Genomic DNA, 22,256 nt, shown 5'->3' on the forward strand with positions numbered 1-22,256 from the left:
GAGATAGTGTGTTAGTGAGGATGTCGACCCCAGAGGGAGGTGGATTTGACGGGGTCCCATATCGATTGGAGAAAGAAAAGAGTGTCAGCGAGGACGTTGGGCCTCGAATGAGGGTGGATTGTGATGTCCCACATTGGTTGGGGAGGAGAACAAAACACCCTTTATAAGGGTATGGAAACTCTCACGTAGCGGACGTGTTTTAAAGCCTTGAGAGAAAAGCCCAAAGATGACAATATCTGCTGGATCTGGGGTGTTACAGTATTGAGAAACTTCGTATTGTAATATATTCTTATCGCTACTGTATGAAGTGACAATCACACCATCAAAATTTGATTTTTATAAAAAAACAGCTTAATATATTACCGAGTGAATTGCCACATGTCATGGTCGTACATTTTCAACCGTGCAGCATCATGATTTTGGCACACTTATGACAAGTCTACGAAGGACCATGACACCACACACACCCAAGTCACGAGAAGATTCATGTAAAACCCGTATAACCCTTTTTCAATCTAATCACGACAACAAAGTGAAAACAAGCCTAGGATTAAACCTGCTCAAGCCTAATCTGTCCATAGACGATCTACCTATTCCAATCAAACTGCACCGGGTTTCGTATATGCCCTAGAAAAAAGGGAATTTAGGTCAAAAGCTCGAGTGTTGAATCAACCTCGAGTCGATAAAGTAATCTGAACCCGATTCAATACTCTTCCAACCCAATTTATAGTATAATTGAAGCACGTATATGTCGTAAATTAACAAATCCACCACACTAACCATGGTTAGTTTACCTCACAAAACTAACCTATGGTTTAATTTTGTATTCTCAAAAAATCACAAAGGCAACCACTCCAAATTTTTTATATTAAGCCTAGAGACAATTTAGAGGAGGATAAGATAAGCACCGTACAACAACAATATTTTGTTTTTTCAAACCCACATGCCACGTAAGCGAGACGATGACGTTGAACCAATCACATTCAAGTGGGTCCTACATGCTGACGCAGCATAAATCCAACAACTCTTACTAATAATTGCTTCCCTTTATATATAAATACGATCATAACCCCAGTTTCGCTTCCTGTATTAGCAATACCACAAACGAACAAAGTTGCTGATTGGGGAACCCACCGATTCCGATCCATTTTCCTCCATGGCTATGGCGACCTCCAGCTTCACCTTCATCGCTTCTTCGTACTCTTCTCAGTCTCCGCTTCTCTGCCGGTCTAGGTTATCGGAGTCGGAGTTCGTTGGTCATGTCTCTCACCGTGGCTCTGGAGCTGATAGGCTGACTTTCTTGAGGAAATGGTAAGGTTTGAATACTGTGGAGTTTTGTTTTGTTTTGTTCTGTAATTTTGTGTTTGAGGTGAGTTGAAATGGAAACTCGTTGAATCTAATAATCTCGAACGAACATCAAGAACTGGTTAATTGTCTGTTGGCATTGATTGCTTGATATAGGAGTTTCTTAAAGTGTCGATAGCTGGATTTGCGTTCTTCTGGTGGTCTGTTTTCTGGATAATGTGAAAAATAGAAATGTCGGCTATCCAGTTGACTGTCGGGGACGAACAGAGCACGGTTTTGAACTTCTGAGTTTGGCATAGAAATTATTAGGTTCGTTAGAACGTGAATATATGACTACTTTTATGAAGCAATGGCTTTTAATTTAGTTTATACTAGCTTCTTTGTTCGCTTCAGGACTTGTAAAGATGTTATGTCGCATAATGCTATTACTTGTATTTCTACGCATCAGAGCCCTGGGCTGAGTTTTTCTTATACTCCCCGCATACCTACGAAGATCAGTAATATGGGTTCCCTTTGATACTTAATTATTAGAAGTTGACCGTTAGTTGCGCGACGGAAAGCTGCTGATTATCTGTGATGTTTTTTCTTCTTCAAAATACAATCTAGGCTTGCTCCATTTGTATATTTTACGAGCTTGGATAGACGAGCATTAGGAAATGGGCGAATCTATAATTCTAATTGCTCTGCCATTTGCAAGTAATGTTGCTGTCATTGATATTTGCACCACGAGTTTATTGAAATCAAGAGCGATCTTATTTATGAAGTAATATCAATTAATTTGGTTGTTTACTTTTTGTCTATTTTAATTATCGATAGTCTTTAAGTCGCCAATTTAGACACCTTTTGATTTTCACCTGTTAGTTTAGCTCAACGATTCTCTTGCTCTTCATTCTTGTTCACTGAAACATGCAACTCATGTTTCTCATGGCCTTCTCTTGATTTATATAACTCAACCGAATGCTTATGTCCTATTTTGTTATATTGATCGAAACTTATCCAGGAATATCCTGAGTGCATCAACCAATCGTTTGAATGCTGTCAGTCCAACATCATTGGTCAGTGACATGCTTCTTAAATCTGCTATTGAAATAATATTTCTTGTGATATCCTCAATGCTGGACTGCTTACTATTTCTGCATGATAATGCAAACACGTTAAAGTTTTTCTTACATTTTTTCATCCTATAAACCCATCCAAGTTTTGATTTATAGTCAATTACTCCTCACCTTTTAGCTCTCTCCTCTCTTTAAATAAAAAATTTTGACGAGAAATATCTTTCATTGAGAAAAATGGTGTATGAAAAATGGGGGAGGGGATAATGAAAACATATATATGGAATACTGATTAATTTCATCCTTAATTGATTTCCAGAACATTTGAAAAGCGGCTTTATTATTAAAAGAGTGACCAAATTGTTTTTACGTATAATTGTTTCTTATTCTTTACAGTTGGAGCCAGAACTTTTAGTTTTGTTTTTCCATTCCTGTTGTTTCACTTTGCCTTTGTTTGGTTTGGTCTAGTTTTTGTGCAGTCCATTGTATGTCCTTTCATTTAAAAAAAGCTTAGGCATCCCTTTTTTTTATGCCTGTTTTTTTGCCCAGTGCGTGTATATGTGTTGTGTTCAGTTGCTATATATTTTTTCAGCTGTCAAAAATATTGGACTCCAAAATCTCTTTTGGTCAGCCATTCAACAAATTCATTTTGATTTCAAGAATTTATGCATTTATTTTGCTGCCAAGTACTTATAATCATGGACTGTTTGGATAATTTGATTTTATTGTACGAAAATTTCGGTTTGTTAATCTTTATCAGTAATTTTAAATCTGGATAACTTTAAAACTGTGCAATTGATGATTGAATTTTTATTTCAGCTATTTGATCAAGAAAATGTGCCAATGCCCATAGTTCACATAGACCAGGATTCAGACCCCAGTGCAACAATTGTGGAAGTCAGTTTTGGCGATCGCCTTGGAGCTCTTATTGATACGGTGACTTTTGCAGTTCCCTTATCTTATGCTTTCTGGAAGTTGTTTTATAAGATTTCATATATCTTATTCTCCTCATGCATTATATGAAGTCATTTTGAGGCTGTATGGTACAATGTAAATGCTAAACAATTTTCATATTAGATGTTAGTTTCTGGGTTATAATTGAATTTATTCATTAGTAGGAATCCTTTTTCTATTTCAATGTTGTGGTCAGAGCCTATGAATGCAGGAGCAATAGATGATCACAGAAACAAAAAATTGGCCTATAGGAATCTTATGTGTAAATTTATTTCTACTATCCTCACTTTGTGTAATACAAATTCACATTTTCTAAAAGAATGCTTTGGTCTGAATTTAGAGCCAAGTACTGAATCGTACTTCATCTGGTATGGTACTGAATCGTATTTCATCATCTGCTCTTGGTTTTCTTGCATGTAGATGAGAGCATTAAAAGATTTGGGTTTGGATGTGGCAAAGGGAACTGTTAACACAGAGGGATCAGTAAAGCAAACGAAGTTTTATCTGACAAGACTGTGAGTTGTTTTCATTTTTAATTTTTTTTCATTTAAGCTACTGTCTGATGTGGTTGCTACAGCTCCTTTGCTTATCTTATTCCAAATTTGTCACTTCACATGCTGGCTGTCCGCATACCACTTTTTCTCCATTTATATTTTGTGTTTACTATCTCTTTTCCTTATTTTGGGGAATACCACAAGTTGTATGGGTGGGCTCAATTTTGTCTCCTTTTCTCTTTTTTGGTTCCTGAATTCAAAGAGGAAGGCAATTGTGATCCCATGAACTATTTTGAACAGAATTTACGAAACTGGTATGTTAATAAAGAATTGGTGGCCTAATAACAAGCATGAATACGTACTAGATCGTGCACCTCCTCTTTTTCCCTGCCACAGTAAAATTCCATCATATCTTTTAAATTTAACAAAAAGTAGGCTAAGGAAAGTTAGTAGTCAAAAGAATTTTGGCCTTCTGAATGAAGGGATGTTCATAAGCCAGCAGCAGGAGAAGTCCCAGTCTTTAGTTAAAATTTCAAGTAGAGAAACTTATGTTTAATGAAGCAGACAGCTGAGGCATAAAGTAGATAATAAGAAGATGCTGGATCTTTTTGGAAAGTTCAGCTAATATCCCAACTGGTCTACACCCAAAACTCGTCCAACTCCTGGACTATGTTGTCAGGACGTAGGCATAGCTTCTGCCCACTTCTGATATGGCAGTGAGAGCATGACCCCCTATTCAGATTCTTAGTTCTGACGCATGTCAGCATTCTGTTATGTTACCTTCTGTTATTTAAGGATTTACTATATGATCTTAATTTCAGATCACGTATTTAACTGCGCTATTTTGCAGGGATATCCTACCTGTGCTCTTATATAACTCACAAACCTTTTAACACGTGTTCTTATGTTTGTCATTGTAGAGACTCAGGCCGTAAAGTAGAAGATCCTGATTTGTTGGAGAGCATTCGCTTAACCATCATCAACAATCTTTTGAAGTATCACCCAGTATGTAGACTGAATAACTCAACATGCTAATGACTATCTTTATGTTTTGAGTCTGAAGTAGATCTCTCACTTAACTTTCTGAATAGTTCCTCTAATTTTCTTTATCTTAGCTTTCTAGTTTCTTGGTAGGAATCTAGTCAAAAGCTTGCAATGGGTGAGGCTTTTGGAATTCAACCTCCAGAGAAGAAGGTATAACTCCCTTGATGCGCATACTATCTTTTATGGATAAATAGTTGCATTTAGAGAAAATATAACCATTCATCCAATTCGAGGAGTCGTTTGTAACTTCCTTTAGATGTGGTTTTCTCTTCTCTTCTTTTTCTAATTTCATGCTATCAACTTAATTTTTTCTTATTAAAAAAAAAAAAAGAAGATAAAAACAAACAAAGAGGCAAGGGATCTTGCCTCAACTGAAGGCTAGAGGATTACAAAAGATTTTCCAACTAAACCGTATAAAAAAAGGATAATTACAGAAGGGTAAGTGCTAGAGCCCGAGAAAAAGAATAACTTCAGCAACATCCCAAATTTCATTCTTATCTCCCTTAATTTCACTCCAAACTATCCACAAGGCCAATTACTGTATTCCGTCAGATAACCAAGNTTTTTTTTTTTTTTTTTTTTTTTTTTTTTTTTTTTTTTTTTTTTTTTTTTTTTTTTTTTGGTGAACTTGGAACCTAGATTGGCTTGAGCTGCTTAAATGTTCGAATTTTCCCCTTTTCTTTTTCTTTATGCTTTTAAGCTTTCATAGTGCTGACATCCATTGAATATACACACTCTTTTTTCTGACTCACATTTTCTGAGAAGAAAGAAAAAATTACTAGATTTTCTGAAAGTTCTTAAAGTGAAAATAGTAGTTTCTAAATGCATTGATGTTCAGTGGAGGTTTGTGGATAATTATCCCATTACGTATGTGATTAAATAACTTGATGTTGCATGACTACGAGTATCTTTTGTAGATTTTGCAGGAAAACATTGTCCTCTGTTCTTTTTGTTTGTTTGTTTATAAATCTGCCATCATCGTCTTGGAGTGAAATTCACTTCCCTTCAAATTAAGGTCCTCTTTTCATGTGACTGGGTCATAATTGTTTTCAGTAATCTCATTCAATAGTCATGCATGAAGTTGCAAGTTCAGGATCTTGAGATCATTTTTTGGCCATCAAATTCAGCACACTTATATTGTCATTTCGAGGGATCCAAGTAAAGTTTTTGATGGTTATGAGGTCCGTGTTTATGAGAATAACCGAGATTCCTAATTTGCTTTATGCAGCTTGATATTGATATTGCAACTCATGTTCACGTGAAAGCTGATGGACCTAAAAGAAGGTTTTTTCTACTTGATTTAAAATAAGCTTCTGAAAATTTTGTTGCTTCCCATCTAATAACTGTTGTACATGCCAAATTCTACAATATAATTAAACAAAATTGCGGAGTTAATTTTTCATATCAACTAACTTTTTTCATTTTCAATTTATATAGCCTACTATGTTTGGAGACAGCAGACCGACCTGGATTGCTGCTTGAAGTTATAAAAATTCTTGCTGATATCAACGTTGAGGTCGAATCGGCAGAGATAGATACCGAAGTATAGCCTTCCTTCCAATCTTCTTTTTCTCTCTTCTTTGACTTAGCATAACAATATTTCAACTTTGATCTCTAGGGATTGGTCGCCAAGGACAAGTTTCATGTCAGTTACGGGGGAGCTGCGCTCAATAGTTCCTTGTCTCAGGTACGTACATAGTTCATGAAATTTAATGCATGTTTGGGCATATTTGGAAAAGGAATTAAGTGTTGGTACTTTTTTAATTCACCATGAAATATTCTAATTCCTATTTGTTTTTTTTTTCTTTTGAGTCAAGTTCTTATTTGTTCATTAACCACCCATTTGTTTAGCTTTAAAAAGTTTCTACCACGCTCTTCCTTCAAATGTATGAGGCTTAATGTAACAGCCCAAGTCCACTACTAGTAGATATTATCCTCTTTGGGCTTTCCCTTCTATATTTCCCCTCAAGGTTTTAAAACGCGTCTCCTAGAGAGAAGTTTCCACTCCCTCATAAGGAATGCTTCGTTCCCCCTCTCCAAGCGATGTAGGATCTCACAATCCACCCCGCTTGGGGGCCCAGCATCCTCGTTGGCACACCGCCCAATGTCTGGCTATGATACCATTCGTAATGGCCCAAGCCTACGACCAGCAGATATTGTCCTCTTTGAGTTTTCCCTTCAGAGTTTCCCCTCAAGGTTTTAAAACGCGTTTGCTAGAAAGAGGTTTCCACACCCTTATAAGAAATGCTCCGTTCCCCTCTCCAACCGATGTAGGATCTCACACAAAATAAAGTTGAATGCCTTATTTTTCTATTACACCCCAACCACCGATCACTTATTTAACCATTGGTCTTCCTGCCTACTATTTTTGGACTTAAATGCTACCTTAAGTTTAGTTTAGGGGCTGAAATACATAAATTTGAAAAGTTCAAAACCAAAATGAAACAAACCTACAGGTTCATGGACTAAATTGCAATTTTAGAAACTAAAATAAAAAATATTTACTGACTTTAACTTTAGTGGGCCATAAACAAGAATGTGGAGGGGTGAAGTGATATATAAATCTTGAGGCTTTAGGGACTTCTGATCTGTAAGGCTGTTTAGGTTGTTCTCCTTTTTTGTTATTTATTTCATTATTTTCATTTTGAGTTCATTGTTTCTCTATAATTAGGGGAAAGAAAAGAAAAAAAAAAAAAACTTCTGGTTCTAACTCGTTTCACCGTGTGTTTAATGTGTAGGTAGTGGTAAATTGTCTTCGTTACTACCTGCGAAGGCCCGAGACAGACATAGATAGTTACTAAGATCTCGAGGAACCATCATCACAATGTAAGCTTTGAAACTGTCATGGGATCCTCTGTTTGTGAGCTCTCTCATCATTTCTAAAATTTCTATTTCGAAATTTCAAACTCTCAGATGCATTCTGGGATATGCCTTTGGTGAGAATAATGCCTAATTAACTCAAACCTTGTTCACGCTGAGACCATAAATTTACTTGTATAGAGTTGAAGAATCAGATGTTGTCTCACAACAATGCAAATCTTCCATGTCTGTGTTGTATCTGTTGAAAACCGAGCTTCGAGGTAACAAATCTCTTCGGGTTTAATTATGTTTTATTTTATGTTTTGAGTATAGTAATAACTTGCAGAGATATTGCTTATATGTTTCTAACATTTATAAAAGGGACGTTAATAAAAACTGATTGGAGCTATGCTTTTGCTATCTATGATGTTGTACTCAAATTAATGTTGATTAGACCTACATGACAGGGAAATGAAGGAAAAAAAACACTTGTTTGTAACTTTCGAATTTTGACAATGACTAAACCGCTCGTTCTTGTTCGATCATGTTTAAGACCAATCAATTTTCTTACGAAATCACGAGTTTGATTTGATTGAGCTCGGTTCGTTTTATTGGTCTCCAACTTTTCTTTATCAAGAAGGTTCTCTAGATTCTTCATGTCACTGTAACTCGTGCTCCTATGTTGGCTTTTCTGCCGCTCTATCCTTCAGCTCATATCTCTTCTGATTGGTAAGGTCTCGCAAATCCGAGCCCAGGTTGGCTGCATTGGGCTTGCCGAGATTTATGGTTGCAGGAAACTGCTGCCCATGTGTTTACTTCAAGATACATTTAGGACTTCCTTATGTTGCAAGTCCGACAGCAGTTGGCATGGGATAATTGTCATCTCTAAGTTTAGAACAAACCAATCTCCTTTCCTTATGATCTCTTCTCCTAAGTGCAACTTCTCGATCAGGGTTAGTTGAGGATCTTTAGATAGTACCTCGACAACTAAGTCAGGGTTCGAGGGTTCGATTAGTTGAGGATCTTTAGATAGCATCTCGACAACTGTGTTAGGTTAGTTGATGATCCTTAGATAGTACCTCGACAACTGGGTTAGGGTTAGATTAGCTGATGATCTTTAGATAATATATCGACAACTGTGTTAGATTAGTAGAGGATCCTTAAATAGTACCTCCACGACTGGGTTAGATTAGCTGAAGATCCTTAGATAGTAGTGCCTCGACAACTGGGTTTAAAGTAGGATTTCGAGAATTTGAGCTATACTTTAATGCATCTTGTAGACCTCCTCTTCAAATGTTGCATACTTTATCCTTTGGCTTCGTCTTTTTTTGCTACAAGTCGAGGAGGCTTTTCCCCCATGATACTACATGTTAAGGGTATTGATCTCAGTCAAACTCGTCTCTTTTACCATCGAGTTATTTTTCCTCACTTCGTTACTCCTGATTCTTGATTCATGATTCTCAATAGAGCACAATATTGATCTCTATAGACGACTTAACATCAAATTAGTTTTACTGCGAGAAAAAAACAAACTTTGGTGCTAAGTCCATCTACCCTCATATGCACAAGTGAATAATCGAGTTTTTGAAAGAACAATTATGTAGCAAAGAGTATTTAGTGTACCTTAAAATAACATTCTTGCCGTATTTTATAATTGCCTAACATTATTTGAATATTCCTACCTTCTTTGAGAATTTTGTTGAATTGTCTAGTCGTCGTAATTACAAAACGATTATTACTTCCGAACGAACTCTAAATTTGAAACTACAATGTCTACTATTTTAAATCATAAAAATTAAAAACAAATATACCCTAAAATGAAACTTTTATTAAAAATATATATTAATGTTCTAACCCACTGAAGCTTTGTTCATTAATGCAACTGAAAGGAAGACACAAGGCTACAAAGAAAAGGCAGGCCATTATTATTTCATTGCACAAGCAATGACCTTACAATTTCTTCACTCATTTTCCTTGTGGATACAAAAAGATGCCCTGCACCAGATAACTCATGGTAGTGAATCCAAGGAAGTTTTTGAGCGATGTAACGTTGTAGCTTAACAGGCACGAGCTTGTCGTCGTCGCCTTGCCATAGATGGACGGATCCTTCATTCTTAGGAAATATGTTTTCAAGAAGCATTGGATCGAACTCCCATTTACCAAATCCGACCATCAGGTCACGGTGCAAGGATTCGAATTCTCCTTGTTGTCTCACGTATTTCTGAAGAAAAAAGGGGAAATTAAGTCGAATATAAATGATTGTTTGTCCCAATTGATTCAGAGGGAAATTAAGTCATGAGGGGCCAATTGACATGAAACAAAGGGTACTAATGTTCCAAATTAGATACCTATGAGAGCATGGTGAATCATTCTGCCTCTGTATTAGAGAAGTAATCTTCAAGTAGGACAAGAATTCGCTGTCCTAAAGAAGGCACTCACCATGAATTGACTCCGTGGTAAAAAATAGTTATGTAATTAGAGATGTCTATTTCTTTGCAGACACACCTTGTTCCCGATTTAGGCGGAGAATGGAGAAGAGAGTGGTATGAGCTAAACGGAGATCGAGGACATGAGGACAAATAATGTATTCCTGTAACGTCCCAGATCCACCGCTAGCAGATATTGTCCTATTTGGACTTTCCCTTTCGGGCTTTCCCTCAAGACTTTAAAACGTGTCTCGTGTCTACCCCCCTTCAGGGAACAACGAGAAGGCTGACACATTGTCCGGTGTCTGGCTCTAATACCATTTATAAGGGTGTGGAAACCTTCCCCTAGGAGACTCGTTTTAAAGCCTTGAGGGAAAGCCCGAAAGGGAAAGCCCAAAGAGGACAATATCTGCTAGCGGTGGATCTAGGACGTTACAATTCCCCATCCCTATTAGAAATTTATCTTTAAACAAAGTATTTTTTGGGTAGGAAATGAACTATTTAGTGAAGATTTTTCACGAATATTTAACTATCCAATTGAAAAAAAGACTTATTTGGATCAAATTAAATTAAAAAACAAACAAACAAGGAATAATTCCCCGTGGGGAACCCGATCATCGTAAACTTCAACTGAAAATTTCACGAGAATGGAGATTAAACCGGATCCCCATTTCCTATCTCGACCCTCCCTATGGAAATTCCTAAATGTAAATAATAGAGGACTTCGAGAAAATAGGCTCAAACTATGACGGCCACCTACTTAAGATTTAGTACCTTATGAGTTATGTTGACTACCAAATGTAGGAGGATCATAAAGTAGACTTATGTAGTCGTCCCTATCTACTATAGAAGACGTCTTGCTTTCAAGAACTGAAAAATAAACTAAGGGAAAGAGAGACTTTTTACCTGGTCCACTGGCAAGCCTTCGCGACTGCGAATAATTTCGATATCTTGACTGGAAAGGATCTCAGGCCTACCGGCTAAAATGCTCACTGGAGGAAAGAATTTCTGAGTGTTCCACCAATAAGTTAGCCATGGAAGATGATGAGCAACCCTTAGTGCCCATTGATCTTGTGGTAGTTGGCTGGACAAACCTTCCTTTGATAAGTTTGCAGGAAAACTAGGCCACCAGTAGTTGATAGCTGGAGCGAGTAGAGACGCTCCCGCCAATCTGCAACATCGAAAGATTATTACATCTTTTTATAGCAGGCTGAATTGGTCAAAATATGCGGAATTTCTTACTTTTTGCGGAGGAGGATTAGGTCCATTAACAGGGGATGCAGGTATAATAACCCCACCGATTAGCTATAATGCCTATAAAAATTATCGATAACTAGTGTAGCACTGTTGAATGATGAGTATATGCTAGAGCTTTGTTCGTGCACTGAGAAGACCATAGTTCGTGGATTGTGTTCAAATAATTCAAGTAGCTATGACATAATGAGTTGCATAGCGTACCGATCGCACTCTAGAAATCGTGTTGATTAGGCTTTACATGAATTTGCAGCTATGGGCTCTGTTGAAGATTACTGGGAGTGAGTCCCACGTTGGTTAATTTAGTGAAAGATCATGGGTTTATAAGTGAGGAATACTATCTCCATTGGTACGAGGCCTTTTGGGGAAGCCCAAAGCAAAGCCATGAGAGCTTATGCTCAAAGTGGACAATATCATACCATTGTGGAGACAGACTCGTGATTCCTAACAGGCTCCTTAGTACAAAATGCTTTAAGTTGTAGCCCAAGAGACAAATATGGATGAATTCTAGACTTAATTAATGAGCAAAAGATGTGTAGTTCAGTAATACCTGTGAGGGATATACTTGAGACAACCCCAAACTGCTTGGCCACCCATTGACAAGCCAATTACATAAAACTTAGGACCCAATCCTAGCTGATCACCAAGCTCTTCAACATCTAATGCTAAACTCTCTACAGTTCGCGTTGGATGCGGGTCGCTTTCTCCGTATCCTGGTCTGTCGAGAGAGACGACATAAACTCCGAGTTCTTCAAGGAACCCCTGAAAATTTATCACCAAAGAGAAGAAATTAACCATCTAACAGGCATTGAAAAAGCAGTAAATAAAAAAGTACTGAATCCAAGTAGAGTCGTAGCTGAATACAGGAGAAGGATGAATTGCAACTGCTGCATCATGTCTGCAACTAGAAAAGCCATGGATATATATGATCTTGAATTTGGCTACTGTTCTGGAGACACCATGTTCCTTGTAAGCCAAATGCCTTCCATCTCTAAGTTTTATTCTTGGACCAGTTATTGGCGGACCACCGACAGAACCACATAGTTTAGGAGCTGGAGGGCGAATGGCTGAAAATGCCCAGGCTGACAACCCAATTAAAATGACACCTAAAACTCTCAGGAACATCCCTGAGAATAAGAATAATGCTAAAAAGTAAATCCCAATGAGTTGGTTTGATTCAGAAAGAAGAGATCGATCCTTGAACTTGTGTTTGTTCGGTTCTAGTACCAAGAACCTTCAATCTTGTGTCTAATAAGTTCCTATTATTAACCCCATTAGATCGATGTTTCAACGGAACGATGGCTAGATTATATAAAGATCCTATGAAATATTTGATTTGAGGTAGGTTGAAGTCTTCGTGATGTAATCATCAACTAACGAGTTAACACGGATATATCTATTAGACACAAAATCGAAAGTTTAGAACCTACAACCTTGTTTAAATACAATCATGATCTATTGGAAACATTTTACCACTCAAAGGATTCAAAAGGATCTTAGAAAACTTATAATTAAACCTACAAAACATGAAGAATCAGCCAGAATCTGTTCGAGAAGGGAGAAATCCCAGAGAACAGGACTGGAAGTCTTCTATTACGTTACAGAAACATTCATCTCATCTTCTTTATGAGCCTAGCAATATGTATCTGAGGTGAGGGATTCAAACCTCTCACTCTAAACTGTCGAACTAAGCTGCATCAGCATTCATATCATCAAGCATCATCATCAAACACTGAAGCATAATTTTAAGGAAGGCACAAGTATCTCGACAGAAAAAACTCAAAAGAAAATCAAAACGAACAAAAAAAGTTCATCGGATAATCCAGACTCCATAGAAGAGAAGATCAATCTTCCATCTTCTTTATGAGCTTAGCAACATTACAGAAACATTCATCTCATCTTCTTTATGAGCCTAGCAATATGTATCTGAGGTGAGGGATTCAAACCTCTCACTCTAAACTGTCGAACTAAGCTGCATCAGCATTCATATCATCAAGCATCATCATCAAACACTGAAGCATAATTTTAAGGAAGGCACAAGTATCTCGACAGAAAAAACTCAAAAGAAAATCAAAACGAACAAAAAAAGTTCATCGGATAATCCAGACTCCATAGAAGAGAAGATCAATCTTCCATCTTCTTTATGAGCTTAGCAACATTACAGAAACATTCATCTCATCTTCTTTATGAGCCTAGCAATATGTATCTGAGGTGAGGGATTCAAACCTCTCACTCTAAACTGTCGAACTACGCTGCATCAACATTCATATCATCAAGCATCATCATCAAACACTGAAGCATAATTTTAAGGAAGGCACAAGTATCTCGACAGAAAAAACTCAAAAGAAAATCAAAACGAACAAAAAAAGTTCATCGGATAATCCAGACTCCATAGAAGAGATGATCAATCTTCCATCTCCGTTCAGAACTATATTGCAGAATATTAGCCTAAACAGAAATTTTCCGAATGCGAAAATGAGCAGAAATTGTATCATTCCACAAGAACACACAGAAAAAGATAGAAAGCAAGAGAAAAAGGGAGAGCGACCTTTGTGTTCAGAGCTTCAAATTCGAAGCAATCGGATGATTCTGCCTCCCTTCCTTCCTTTCTCTTCTTTCTTACCTTTTATAAACAAAGAGTAGAATTGCTACGTCATATGAACCTTTAAATTGACAGAGAAAAGGGTACCAACTTCAGAAATTATTCCATAAAAAAGCAACAAAAAANATATATATATATATATATATATATTTTGTTGAAATTGTTCGATTTTGTTTATTAAAAAATTAAATACATAATTTGATAATATTATTTTGTGTATTACACAAATATTTCCATTTTATGATATATAAAATGTTAAGGTAACAAACAAATCACGAGTAGGAAATGAATCTTCAGTAGTAGAAAGTGTAATAGGTCGGGTCGTTATTTCTAATTAGCAGTCATTCTATTTGACTATAGAGGTCGGGACGTTACACAACTCATTCACCATCATTTAGTAGATAAACACATTATTGTCTTTTTATTAATTTTTTTTTTAGTGATATGATGTTGTCATGGACGCACGTAAACGTGTTTAGAAAAACTATTATGCTGCCTATTGTTTCGTCTCATCGATGAACCCTTAAATAATTCTCGTTTTTTAGTGTTTTTAATAACAATTTTATATAAAGTTTATATTTTTGGAGTTATTCTATTGATTACAAATTGTTTTTTTCTTACTAAATTTGCTACCAATCTATTTAAAGTCATTTATTATATCTGAAGTGTTTCTTCAAAATAGATTTTAGATAGTATTGATTTATACAGTTTAGATATGATTTATACGAAAAAAAAAGTTATCATTTATCAAGATTTTTATGTCATTAGAATAAGTTTTCAATTTAATAACTATTTTATTTTTAACTTTAGATTTTTAAAAATTAAAGTCCTTTTCTTGCTTTATTATCTACTTTTAAAAAATTGATTATTTTTTTCAAAATTTAGCTCAACTTACAAAAAAAAAAAAATTGTAAAGAAAAAAANAAAAAAAATATATATATATATATATATATAAAAGCGTTAATAATTAAATCATTAATACAAAAATGAAAGAGAGAGATCATTAAAACGCTTCAATAAACTATACTTTTAAACTAATAATTTTATCAAGTTGGCTCGTAAAAAAGTGACTTTAATAGTGTATTAATTTCGGGAGATGTCCCTAACACCCTATAAAATAACCATACATAGCGCCATAATTTCCTATTACACATTATTTACTCACTCAAAAAGTCATTACACCTATAACACACGAGGAACTTTGAAGGAATAAGGAGAATAAATGTGCAATAACACATATCTAACAAACAAACTCCTTGTATCAATCAGGTTACCTTTGTATTATTTGATGAGTCGTTCGAACGAAACCAGAAATTAACGAGAAAGGAGTCGATGATAATCTACAAATAAGCATACTTTCATGTCAATTGAACTGATAAGGGAACTATGATGAGATAATTGAAGGGGTAAGTCTAAGAAACCTGGATTATATGCGCTGCCACGCATGGAAGAACCAGCAAACCGGACACGCCAAGCGCGCCGTGGAGCTGTTCTACGACTGCCACCATCACAGGCAGAGTTTTCTGCAAAGAATGTGGGTGTTTGAGCTCTATGATATTGTATATCATTCATGAATGAACAAGTGTTTGATACGCGTTAGATATGTTCTTAATTTGTTCGATTAAGACTAACAAGTCTGGTATATTTGACAAGTGTTCAACATATAACAAGTCTAGTATATTTGACAAGTGTTCAACATATATTTAGGAGCGTCTATAACATGTTGAACATATTATCTAGGCTAAAGTGTTCGAGCTATAGATCTACACAACCATGCACACAAAAAGGTACTCGCGTACGTCTGCGACTGATTTCTCGTATCTTTGCAATAACGTGTTGTTTGTGTTGGATGATGGAAGTCCCACATCGGCTAATTTAGGGAATGATCATGGGTTTATAAGTGAGGAATACTAACTCCATTGGTATGAGGCCTTTTGGGGAAGCCCAAAGCAAAGCCATGAGAGCATATGCTCAAATTGGACAATATCGTACCATTGTGGAGAGTCGTATTCGTCTAACTTGGTATCAAAGTCATGCCTTAAAACTTAGTCGTGCTAATAGATTGGTAAATCTTCAAATATCGAACAAAGGACTCCAAAAGAAAAGGAGTCGAGCCTCCTCAAAGGCAGTAAAAAATGACTATGACACCAAAGGAGTCGAGCCTCGATTAAGGGGAGGCGCACTTTGTTCGAGGGGAGGTGTTGGATGATGAAAGTCTACATCGGCTAATTTAGAGAATGATCATGGGTTTATATTCAAGGAATACTCTCTCCAGGTCTGATGCCTTTTGGGGAAGCCAAAAGCAAAGCCATGAGAGCTTATGCTCAAAGTGGACAATATCATACCATTGTGGAGAGTTGTGTTCGTCTAACAGTTTGGACCTCGTTTGGTAACCATTTGGACTTCGATTTTTGGTTTTTGAAAATTAGGTTGGTAAACACTACTTCCAACTACTTCCATATATATAGGTTTCTTTGTTTTGTTATCTACATACCTGACTTGCCACAAGCACAACGGCACTGACATTTCGTCTCCTCGAGAAAACAGATTCGTCGCCACCAGAAAAGGCTGCTAGGATTCGTACACCAAGAGCATTAAAGGCTAATAAGGCGAGATGCAATAATCTGAAAATACAACAGCGTGTTAGTCTTTAGCAGCATCAATCTAAAAGAAAATGGTGATTGATCAGTGAATTCAAAGCTTTATTAGGCAAGGATAAGGAAACTAGGAAGGGTTTCTGGTAGCATACGTGCCCATTCCTATGGCTACAAGAAATACTTCAGGCTTGACCATCAGAAGTAGCGACCTTGATCTGCTCACTTGCATCCATGGCACCTAATCTTAAAATGTTATAATCTGATTAAAGAGCATAAATTAACGATTTCATAAAATAAAAATATTAACGCTCTTCTATCGAACCGCTTGTCCAAGTAGAACCTAAGAATTATTTGTTAACAACATAATTGCTTAGTATAATGGGTAGACATGTAAAGAATCAGAAATTACTATTAAACATCTTATATTTATATATAGAAAAATATAGTATTAGGGAGAAAACAGTACACGAGCAATCATGAAGGGAAACAACAATAGTGATGATGATAATGAATTAGTGTCTCACAAGACTGAGAAGAATTGCATTGATCCTTGGAAAAAGTTTACGATTTCCATCAACAAAGTCCGCCACTCCTAAAAGATTAAGAAGAGAAACAATAACTTAGCAGGAGCTTCAAGAAAATTTGTCTTATAAAATCATGAGCATTCTGAGGTTAAACACTAAAGATGATGGGCAACCATTGTAAACAGTTTCTGCTAAATGAAGTCCGTGCACTTCATGAAAGCTAGCAAAGAAGCAAACTTGAACTCAAGAAAGTGAATGATACTGACAAGAAATCACCTTTGAATGACTCTCTCAAGATCTGTCGAAGGAAAAAGAAAAAGACGGAAGGAACAAATAAATAATAGAACTAATTGATAGCAAAGAGGACAAAAAAAGTGACATAAACATATTTCAAAAACTAGCTATACGCAAGGTCTATTTCATGGTAAACCAAAGAATTTTCTGCAATATAACAACTTAAAGTAAAGCTTTTAGGAAAAAGAAACCAGAAGTGGAGGGTAGGGAGAAAATAGGAAAATCGTCTTTAAAACTGAGTCGGTTTTATTTATTTTTTTTCTTATAAAAAAAAAAAAAACCAATATAATGCCCCTTTAAGGATAATAAGTAACTATATTGTAAGTAACTCCTTTACATGACAAAGCCCAAGTTGATAATCTAGAGTTTGCTTGTGCAATTGGAGGTTGAAGCCTCGTGCAATTACATTAGCCTAAGATGAAATTTTCTTGTCAAGACAAATAAGTAGCAGTAACTTATGTATATAAAAATGTATATTCATGGTTAGAAAGCTCAGTAAATTACATCAACTTTATCACAATCTGCTACACACGCATCCCTACTATCCATTTATTAACAATAATAGCTTGTAACTCTAAAAAGAGATATAATGTGCTTTTAGACAAACTTCTTAGAATAGATTCTCCAAAGAAAATAGAGAGCACGAGTTTAAGCCATGGTGGTTATCTACCTGGTTATGGTGGTTATCTACCTGGTATTTAATATCCTAGGAGTTACCTTGCGAATTAGTAAGGTCAGACAGTTGAGGTACAAACATGTTGGCCCAGATAGTCACATATATNAAAAAAAAAAAAAAAAAAAAAAAAAAAAAAAAAAAAAAAAAAAAAAAAAAAAAAAAAAAAAAAAAAAAAAAAAAAAAAAGACTAAGATTCTCGAGAAAAAAAAGCAGTTCACCTTCCCAAAAATGAGAGGAATTAGCAGCATAAGAACAAGACTTCTGAGTAACTCCTTCGTTGGCACAGTGATACCAACTCCATCAGCTATAAANAAAAAAAAAAAAAAAAAAAAAAAAAAAAAAAAAAAAAAGCATATGATGGCAGTAATGTAACAATTAAGCAGATGAACAGATTATCTTTTATGTCGCGGAATAAAAGAGAAAAACACCAGAAAATACGTGTCAACTCCCTCCGACTTATGTACCCTTTTCATGTGTGTAAGAATGTCGTGAAAGTAGCTCTATGGGAAAGGAAAGGAAAGGAAAAAAAAAAAGGTGGCTGGAAAAAAATGGTAGAGGGGATTTTTGGATGTATGGGAGTCTACTATTTCTTATAAAATAAGAATAATAATAGTAATAAAGCATTGGCTTTTCTGTTGGCTAGAGTCCTTAAATAGAACTGATTCAAATACTAGACATATGGTTAATGATCTCTTCACAAAGGGTGATTTGGCTGAATTCTGCGAAATCAAATCTTGACTCCCCTTACAACCTAATCCTGTGTACAGAAGCATGTATAGAGCAATCCTCAACATTTAAGAAATGATTATGAGAGACCTCCATTCACAGGGACGGTATGATTTTAAACATCATGCAGTCGCTGACATGTGAAGCATAATTATAACTTATCAGAGACTGGCATACACAATTGATCAAAGTTAGGTACCCTGTAATTATGTTTTGGTACAAGGGCATCCGCCATGAATGCGGATTATACTCAAACCAAAAATTATCATATAAAGGACCACTATAGGTGATTAAAAACTGCAAAAGACCATGCTTTAGAGTTGTACACTTCTTTGAAAATTATTCCAGAAAAATAGCATTGAAAGTGGATTGAGAAAATTAGTAGTCATTTTTCCAAGTTAATGCCGTTCTTTTCGTTCTTAGATAGAATAAAAAAAAAAAAAACCAAGGATATATCTTCAACTTACAGCCAGTATTCCCAACATATTTGATATCACTGTCATGGTCAGAGCAAGTGCAGAATTTCCACCAGCAAGCTGAGTTTGAAAAGCATATAAATGCAGTAAGAANGGGGGGGGGGGGGGGAGTAACTTTCGTACCTGTGTTAGTGCCACGCCACTTGATAATGTAGTAGGCATGCAGGTAAATATTGCTAATCCTATAAACAGTGAAAAACAATGGGTTAGATGGTGTGTTTAAACGAAAGCGGGTTTCTAATTCAAAAAAGAGAGTAAACCATAAAAGAATTCATGCAAGAGTTACATACTAATCCATATCGAGACCAAACCATATGTATGAAATTGAGTTTCTTATCTAAAAAAAGATTCCAAATTTCCTCCTTGGTATTTGCAGTTTTATTCAAATCAGTGTGTAATTTCTTAGAGTTCCACATCAAATAAGAAGCATTAAACTTCTGGCAGACCTCAAGTAATTTGAATTTGTACCTTGTTCTCAATGATCATTTCCTATTATAATAGCATCAATTTGAAGCAATACTAGAGTGCATTTCCTGCCGGATAAAGGACAAGGAAGACGATCTCTAACCTAAGAAGAGATGATATACCAACAGTGATTACAAAAACAAAAATCCTCATAAAATTGTTAAACTGATGCATTTTCTATCTGGGAAAATTAGGCCACTTGTGTAAATCAGTATATTTTGAATAAGCAACTGATTTTTCAATTAACCATGCAAACAGTTCATTGAGGTTGGTTAAGGCTAACTGGATTACTAAGTATAGTAAATACTAGGAAGCACATATGGCCACTACACAAACCTTTATTAGACCAAACTCTAGATAAAACTATGATAACCAATTTCAAATTTGTCTTACACTGACATACTCTCAATTTAACATTGCATGTGATAGTTCTAATTTCTCTTTTCTAAATACAAAACAAATCATAGTTTCGGAGTATTATGCTTACATCATGAAGCTAGCAACTTCAATTTTCAGGTGAAGATAGAAAGAAAATCCAAATGGTTAGCCAGTCCTTAATTGGATAACGGTCCGATGACAAGATGTCTAACTTGTCATTCAATGGCTAAAAGTATAAACAAACCTGTTACAAATTCTTGAGGTTGAAGATGAATTTGTAATATCAGCCTGGAAAAGTATGGAGTAAGCAAAAGAATCGAAGCCTGACAAGAAACAATAGAGGGAACGTGAATACAAGCTAAACCAAATATACCAAAACTGATACAACAATAGTGCAAATCATACCCATGAATTAAATACGCCAAAAACCTACCCATGTGAAAGGTTCTTCAATTTATTTGCAAAAGAAACTAGGACAAATAAACATCTTTTATTATGATTAAGAGGAACCATCTCAAATACACCAAGATCCATTCGAGCCATTTCTTAGTGACAAGTTCCACAATATTCTCTTTGATCCCTCATTTATGCCAAGACACGAGATCAGTGAGTACTAAAAGAGTAACCATCACATCCCACCCCCAACGGCCAACACAAAGAAAAAAAACCTCTGTTATCCTAACATCCATCCAACCTCATTGTAGAAAGCCCCTTCAAACTAGTCAGTGTCTAAAATCAGGATGAACAAACAAAAGTCTAAGAGATAAGAAATCACGTAACATGAATCACATTATCAACTCAAATACATGAGCATTAGAAAAGAATGAAACAGATAACAAATTGAATTTTTAAAGGTGCGGGAAGTAACTTCACCAATAATAGAAAAATAGGTTATATATATAATAACATAATTAGAAATATTGAGAACATACGAATACGTTCAAAGAATGAACTTACAAGCTAAAAAAATAGAATGGAAGATTATAAGTCAGAATCATACAAGCCCATAGACTGCAACAGGCCATGCCTCCACTGAATCACTAACTTCTGAAGTACGCAATGTCAATCCTGCATAATCACATCATAAATCAAATGACGGATTACAGTTCAAAATGTACAGTTTATGTGGATAGTAAGTAACAATTCCTAACCTGAGATGACAAATATCCCAAATGTGCTAAACTTTGAGAGATAATACTTATCAGCAAGACAGCCAAGGCTTGGATTTGCAATTCCTGCTATTACACTAGAGACAAGTGCTGCATATTGTGAATTGGGGACGGGGAAGGAATAAAAACACGATAAGCAGACAGAATAAAAATCATTCCAGTCGAATGGAACTAACGACCACGCAACCTTACCTAGAGGAAGAAAATTATTATTTGCGAAATTCGACAAAGCCTTGAACACCTCGTTTCCCGAACCCGAAACACCGATAGATTCGTTTATCCCTCCACCGTCATCTTTCTGAAACACAGTGATAGAATCTCATCTCAAAACCATTACATTCGATGAAAATAAACGAATGCATCAGTTTCATCATTGAGAAAGATACAAACAGAGAGAGCTTAACCTTATTGGGCAATCCGCAGGCTATAATGCGCCAAGAAATTCGGCGTTTGCGATTCAAAGCAAGAGAACTGGTACGCAATAGAGCGCCATTAGAGGAGAAACGAGAAATTTGGAAATGTAAGGCAGCTGGATTGGTTCGAGGAGACGAAACGAGAAGGCTGTGGAGGGAATTGGTTCCCGCCATCGCCATGGGATTGCCGAGCAGGAGTGAACACCGAGCAGCGTTATTCTGCAACCAGAAATTCTTTTTCCGTTATTTTTATATATATAATTAAATAGAATAAAGTGATGAACTCATTATGGCTTGAATATAAGCCTACAAAGTGATGAACTCACTCTCGCTTGAATATAAGTATACAACACTCTCGCTTGAATATAAGTATACAAGGTTTGTTGTAGCTTCTTGCCTCTCGTCCCTGTAATTGGACCTTTAACTATCAAAATTCTTTGATCGTGGTTATATATATATATAATTTAGAAATTAGTAGGTATATAATTTAATAATAAAAAATTTCCGATAAATTAAAATTTTTAAAAATTATTAAATTTGTCCCACATAAATTAAATTAAATTTCTAAAAGGATTTATTTTATACTACATAAATTAAAATTTGATGTT

At 35.8% G+C, this 22,256-nt stretch overlaps 3 protein-coding genes across 7 annotated transcripts; 1 reads left to right on the top strand and 2 right to left on the bottom strand.

Moving 5' to 3' along the window:
* The first annotated feature begins 1,083 nt into the window (after positions 1–1,083).
* LOC111781465 (ACT domain-containing protein ACR12-like) lies at positions 1,084–8,070 on the top strand. Of its 3 annotated transcripts, none has more exons than XM_023662086.1 (11): positions 1,084–1,311; positions 2,306–2,360; positions 3,177–3,293; positions 3,732–3,826; positions 4,726–4,810; positions 4,940–4,999; positions 6,078–6,133; positions 6,287–6,392; positions 6,468–6,536; positions 7,588–7,675; positions 7,850–8,070. In XM_023662086.1, the coding sequence occupies exons 1-10, from the start codon at positions 1,157–1,159 to the stop codon at positions 7,648–7,650; spliced, it is 861 nt and encodes a 286-aa protein (XP_023517854.1). In that variant the 5' UTR covers positions 1,084–1,156; the 3' UTR covers positions 7,651–7,675; positions 7,850–8,070. The 3 variants fall into 3 exon arrangements, with proteins under 3 accessions (XP_023517854.1, XP_023517844.1, XP_023517836.1); XM_023662076.1 differs by having other exon boundaries at positions 7,763–8,068; XM_023662068.1 differs by having other exon boundaries at positions 7,588–8,068.
* A 1,386-nt stretch (positions 8,071–9,456) lies between these two features.
* Positions 9,457–13,978, bottom strand: LOC111781448. 3 transcript variants are annotated; one of them, XM_023662036.1, is made up of 5 exons: positions 13,877–13,978; positions 12,193–12,455; positions 11,879–12,090; positions 10,981–11,245; positions 9,457–9,869 (listed from the first exon to the last, which is right to left on the bottom strand). In XM_023662036.1, exons 2-5 carry the CDS (start codon positions 12,451–12,453, stop codon positions 9,579–9,581), a joined length of 1,029 nt encoding a protein of 342 aa, XP_023517804.1. In that variant the 5' UTR covers positions 12,454–12,455; positions 13,877–13,978; the 3' UTR covers positions 9,457–9,578. The 3 variants fall into 3 exon arrangements, with proteins under 3 accessions (XP_023517804.1, XP_023517822.1, XP_023517812.1); XM_023662054.1 differs by having other exon boundaries at positions 12,186–12,455; XM_023662044.1 differs by lacking the exon at positions 13,877–13,978 and having other exon boundaries at positions 12,193–12,936.
* A 1,008-nt stretch (positions 13,979–14,986) lies between these two features.
* On the bottom strand, positions 14,987–21,862 carry LOC111781479 (probable sodium/metabolite cotransporter BASS4, chloroplastic). Its single transcript, XM_023662099.1, has 14 exons — positions 21,640–21,862; positions 21,428–21,533; positions 21,218–21,325; positions 21,067–21,134; positions 20,311–20,389; positions 19,347–19,405; positions 19,210–19,283; positions 18,240–18,348; positions 17,328–17,349; positions 17,052–17,119; positions 16,680–16,765; positions 16,425–16,554; positions 15,352–15,453; positions 14,987–15,270 (listed from the first exon to the last, which is right to left on the bottom strand). Exons 1-14 carry the CDS (start codon positions 21,826–21,828, stop codon positions 15,196–15,198), a joined length of 1,275 nt encoding a protein of 424 aa, XP_023517867.1. The 5' UTR covers positions 21,829–21,862; the 3' UTR covers positions 14,987–15,195.
* Between the last annotated feature and the right edge of the window lie 394 nt (positions 21,863–22,256).

Source organism: Cucurbita pepo, chromosome LG01 (assembly GCF_002806865.2).
Source record: "Cucurbita pepo subsp. pepo cultivar mu-cu-16 chromosome LG01, ASM280686v2, whole genome shotgun sequence".
Taxonomy (NCBI): Eukaryota; Viridiplantae; Streptophyta; class Magnoliopsida; order Cucurbitales; family Cucurbitaceae; genus Cucurbita; species Cucurbita pepo.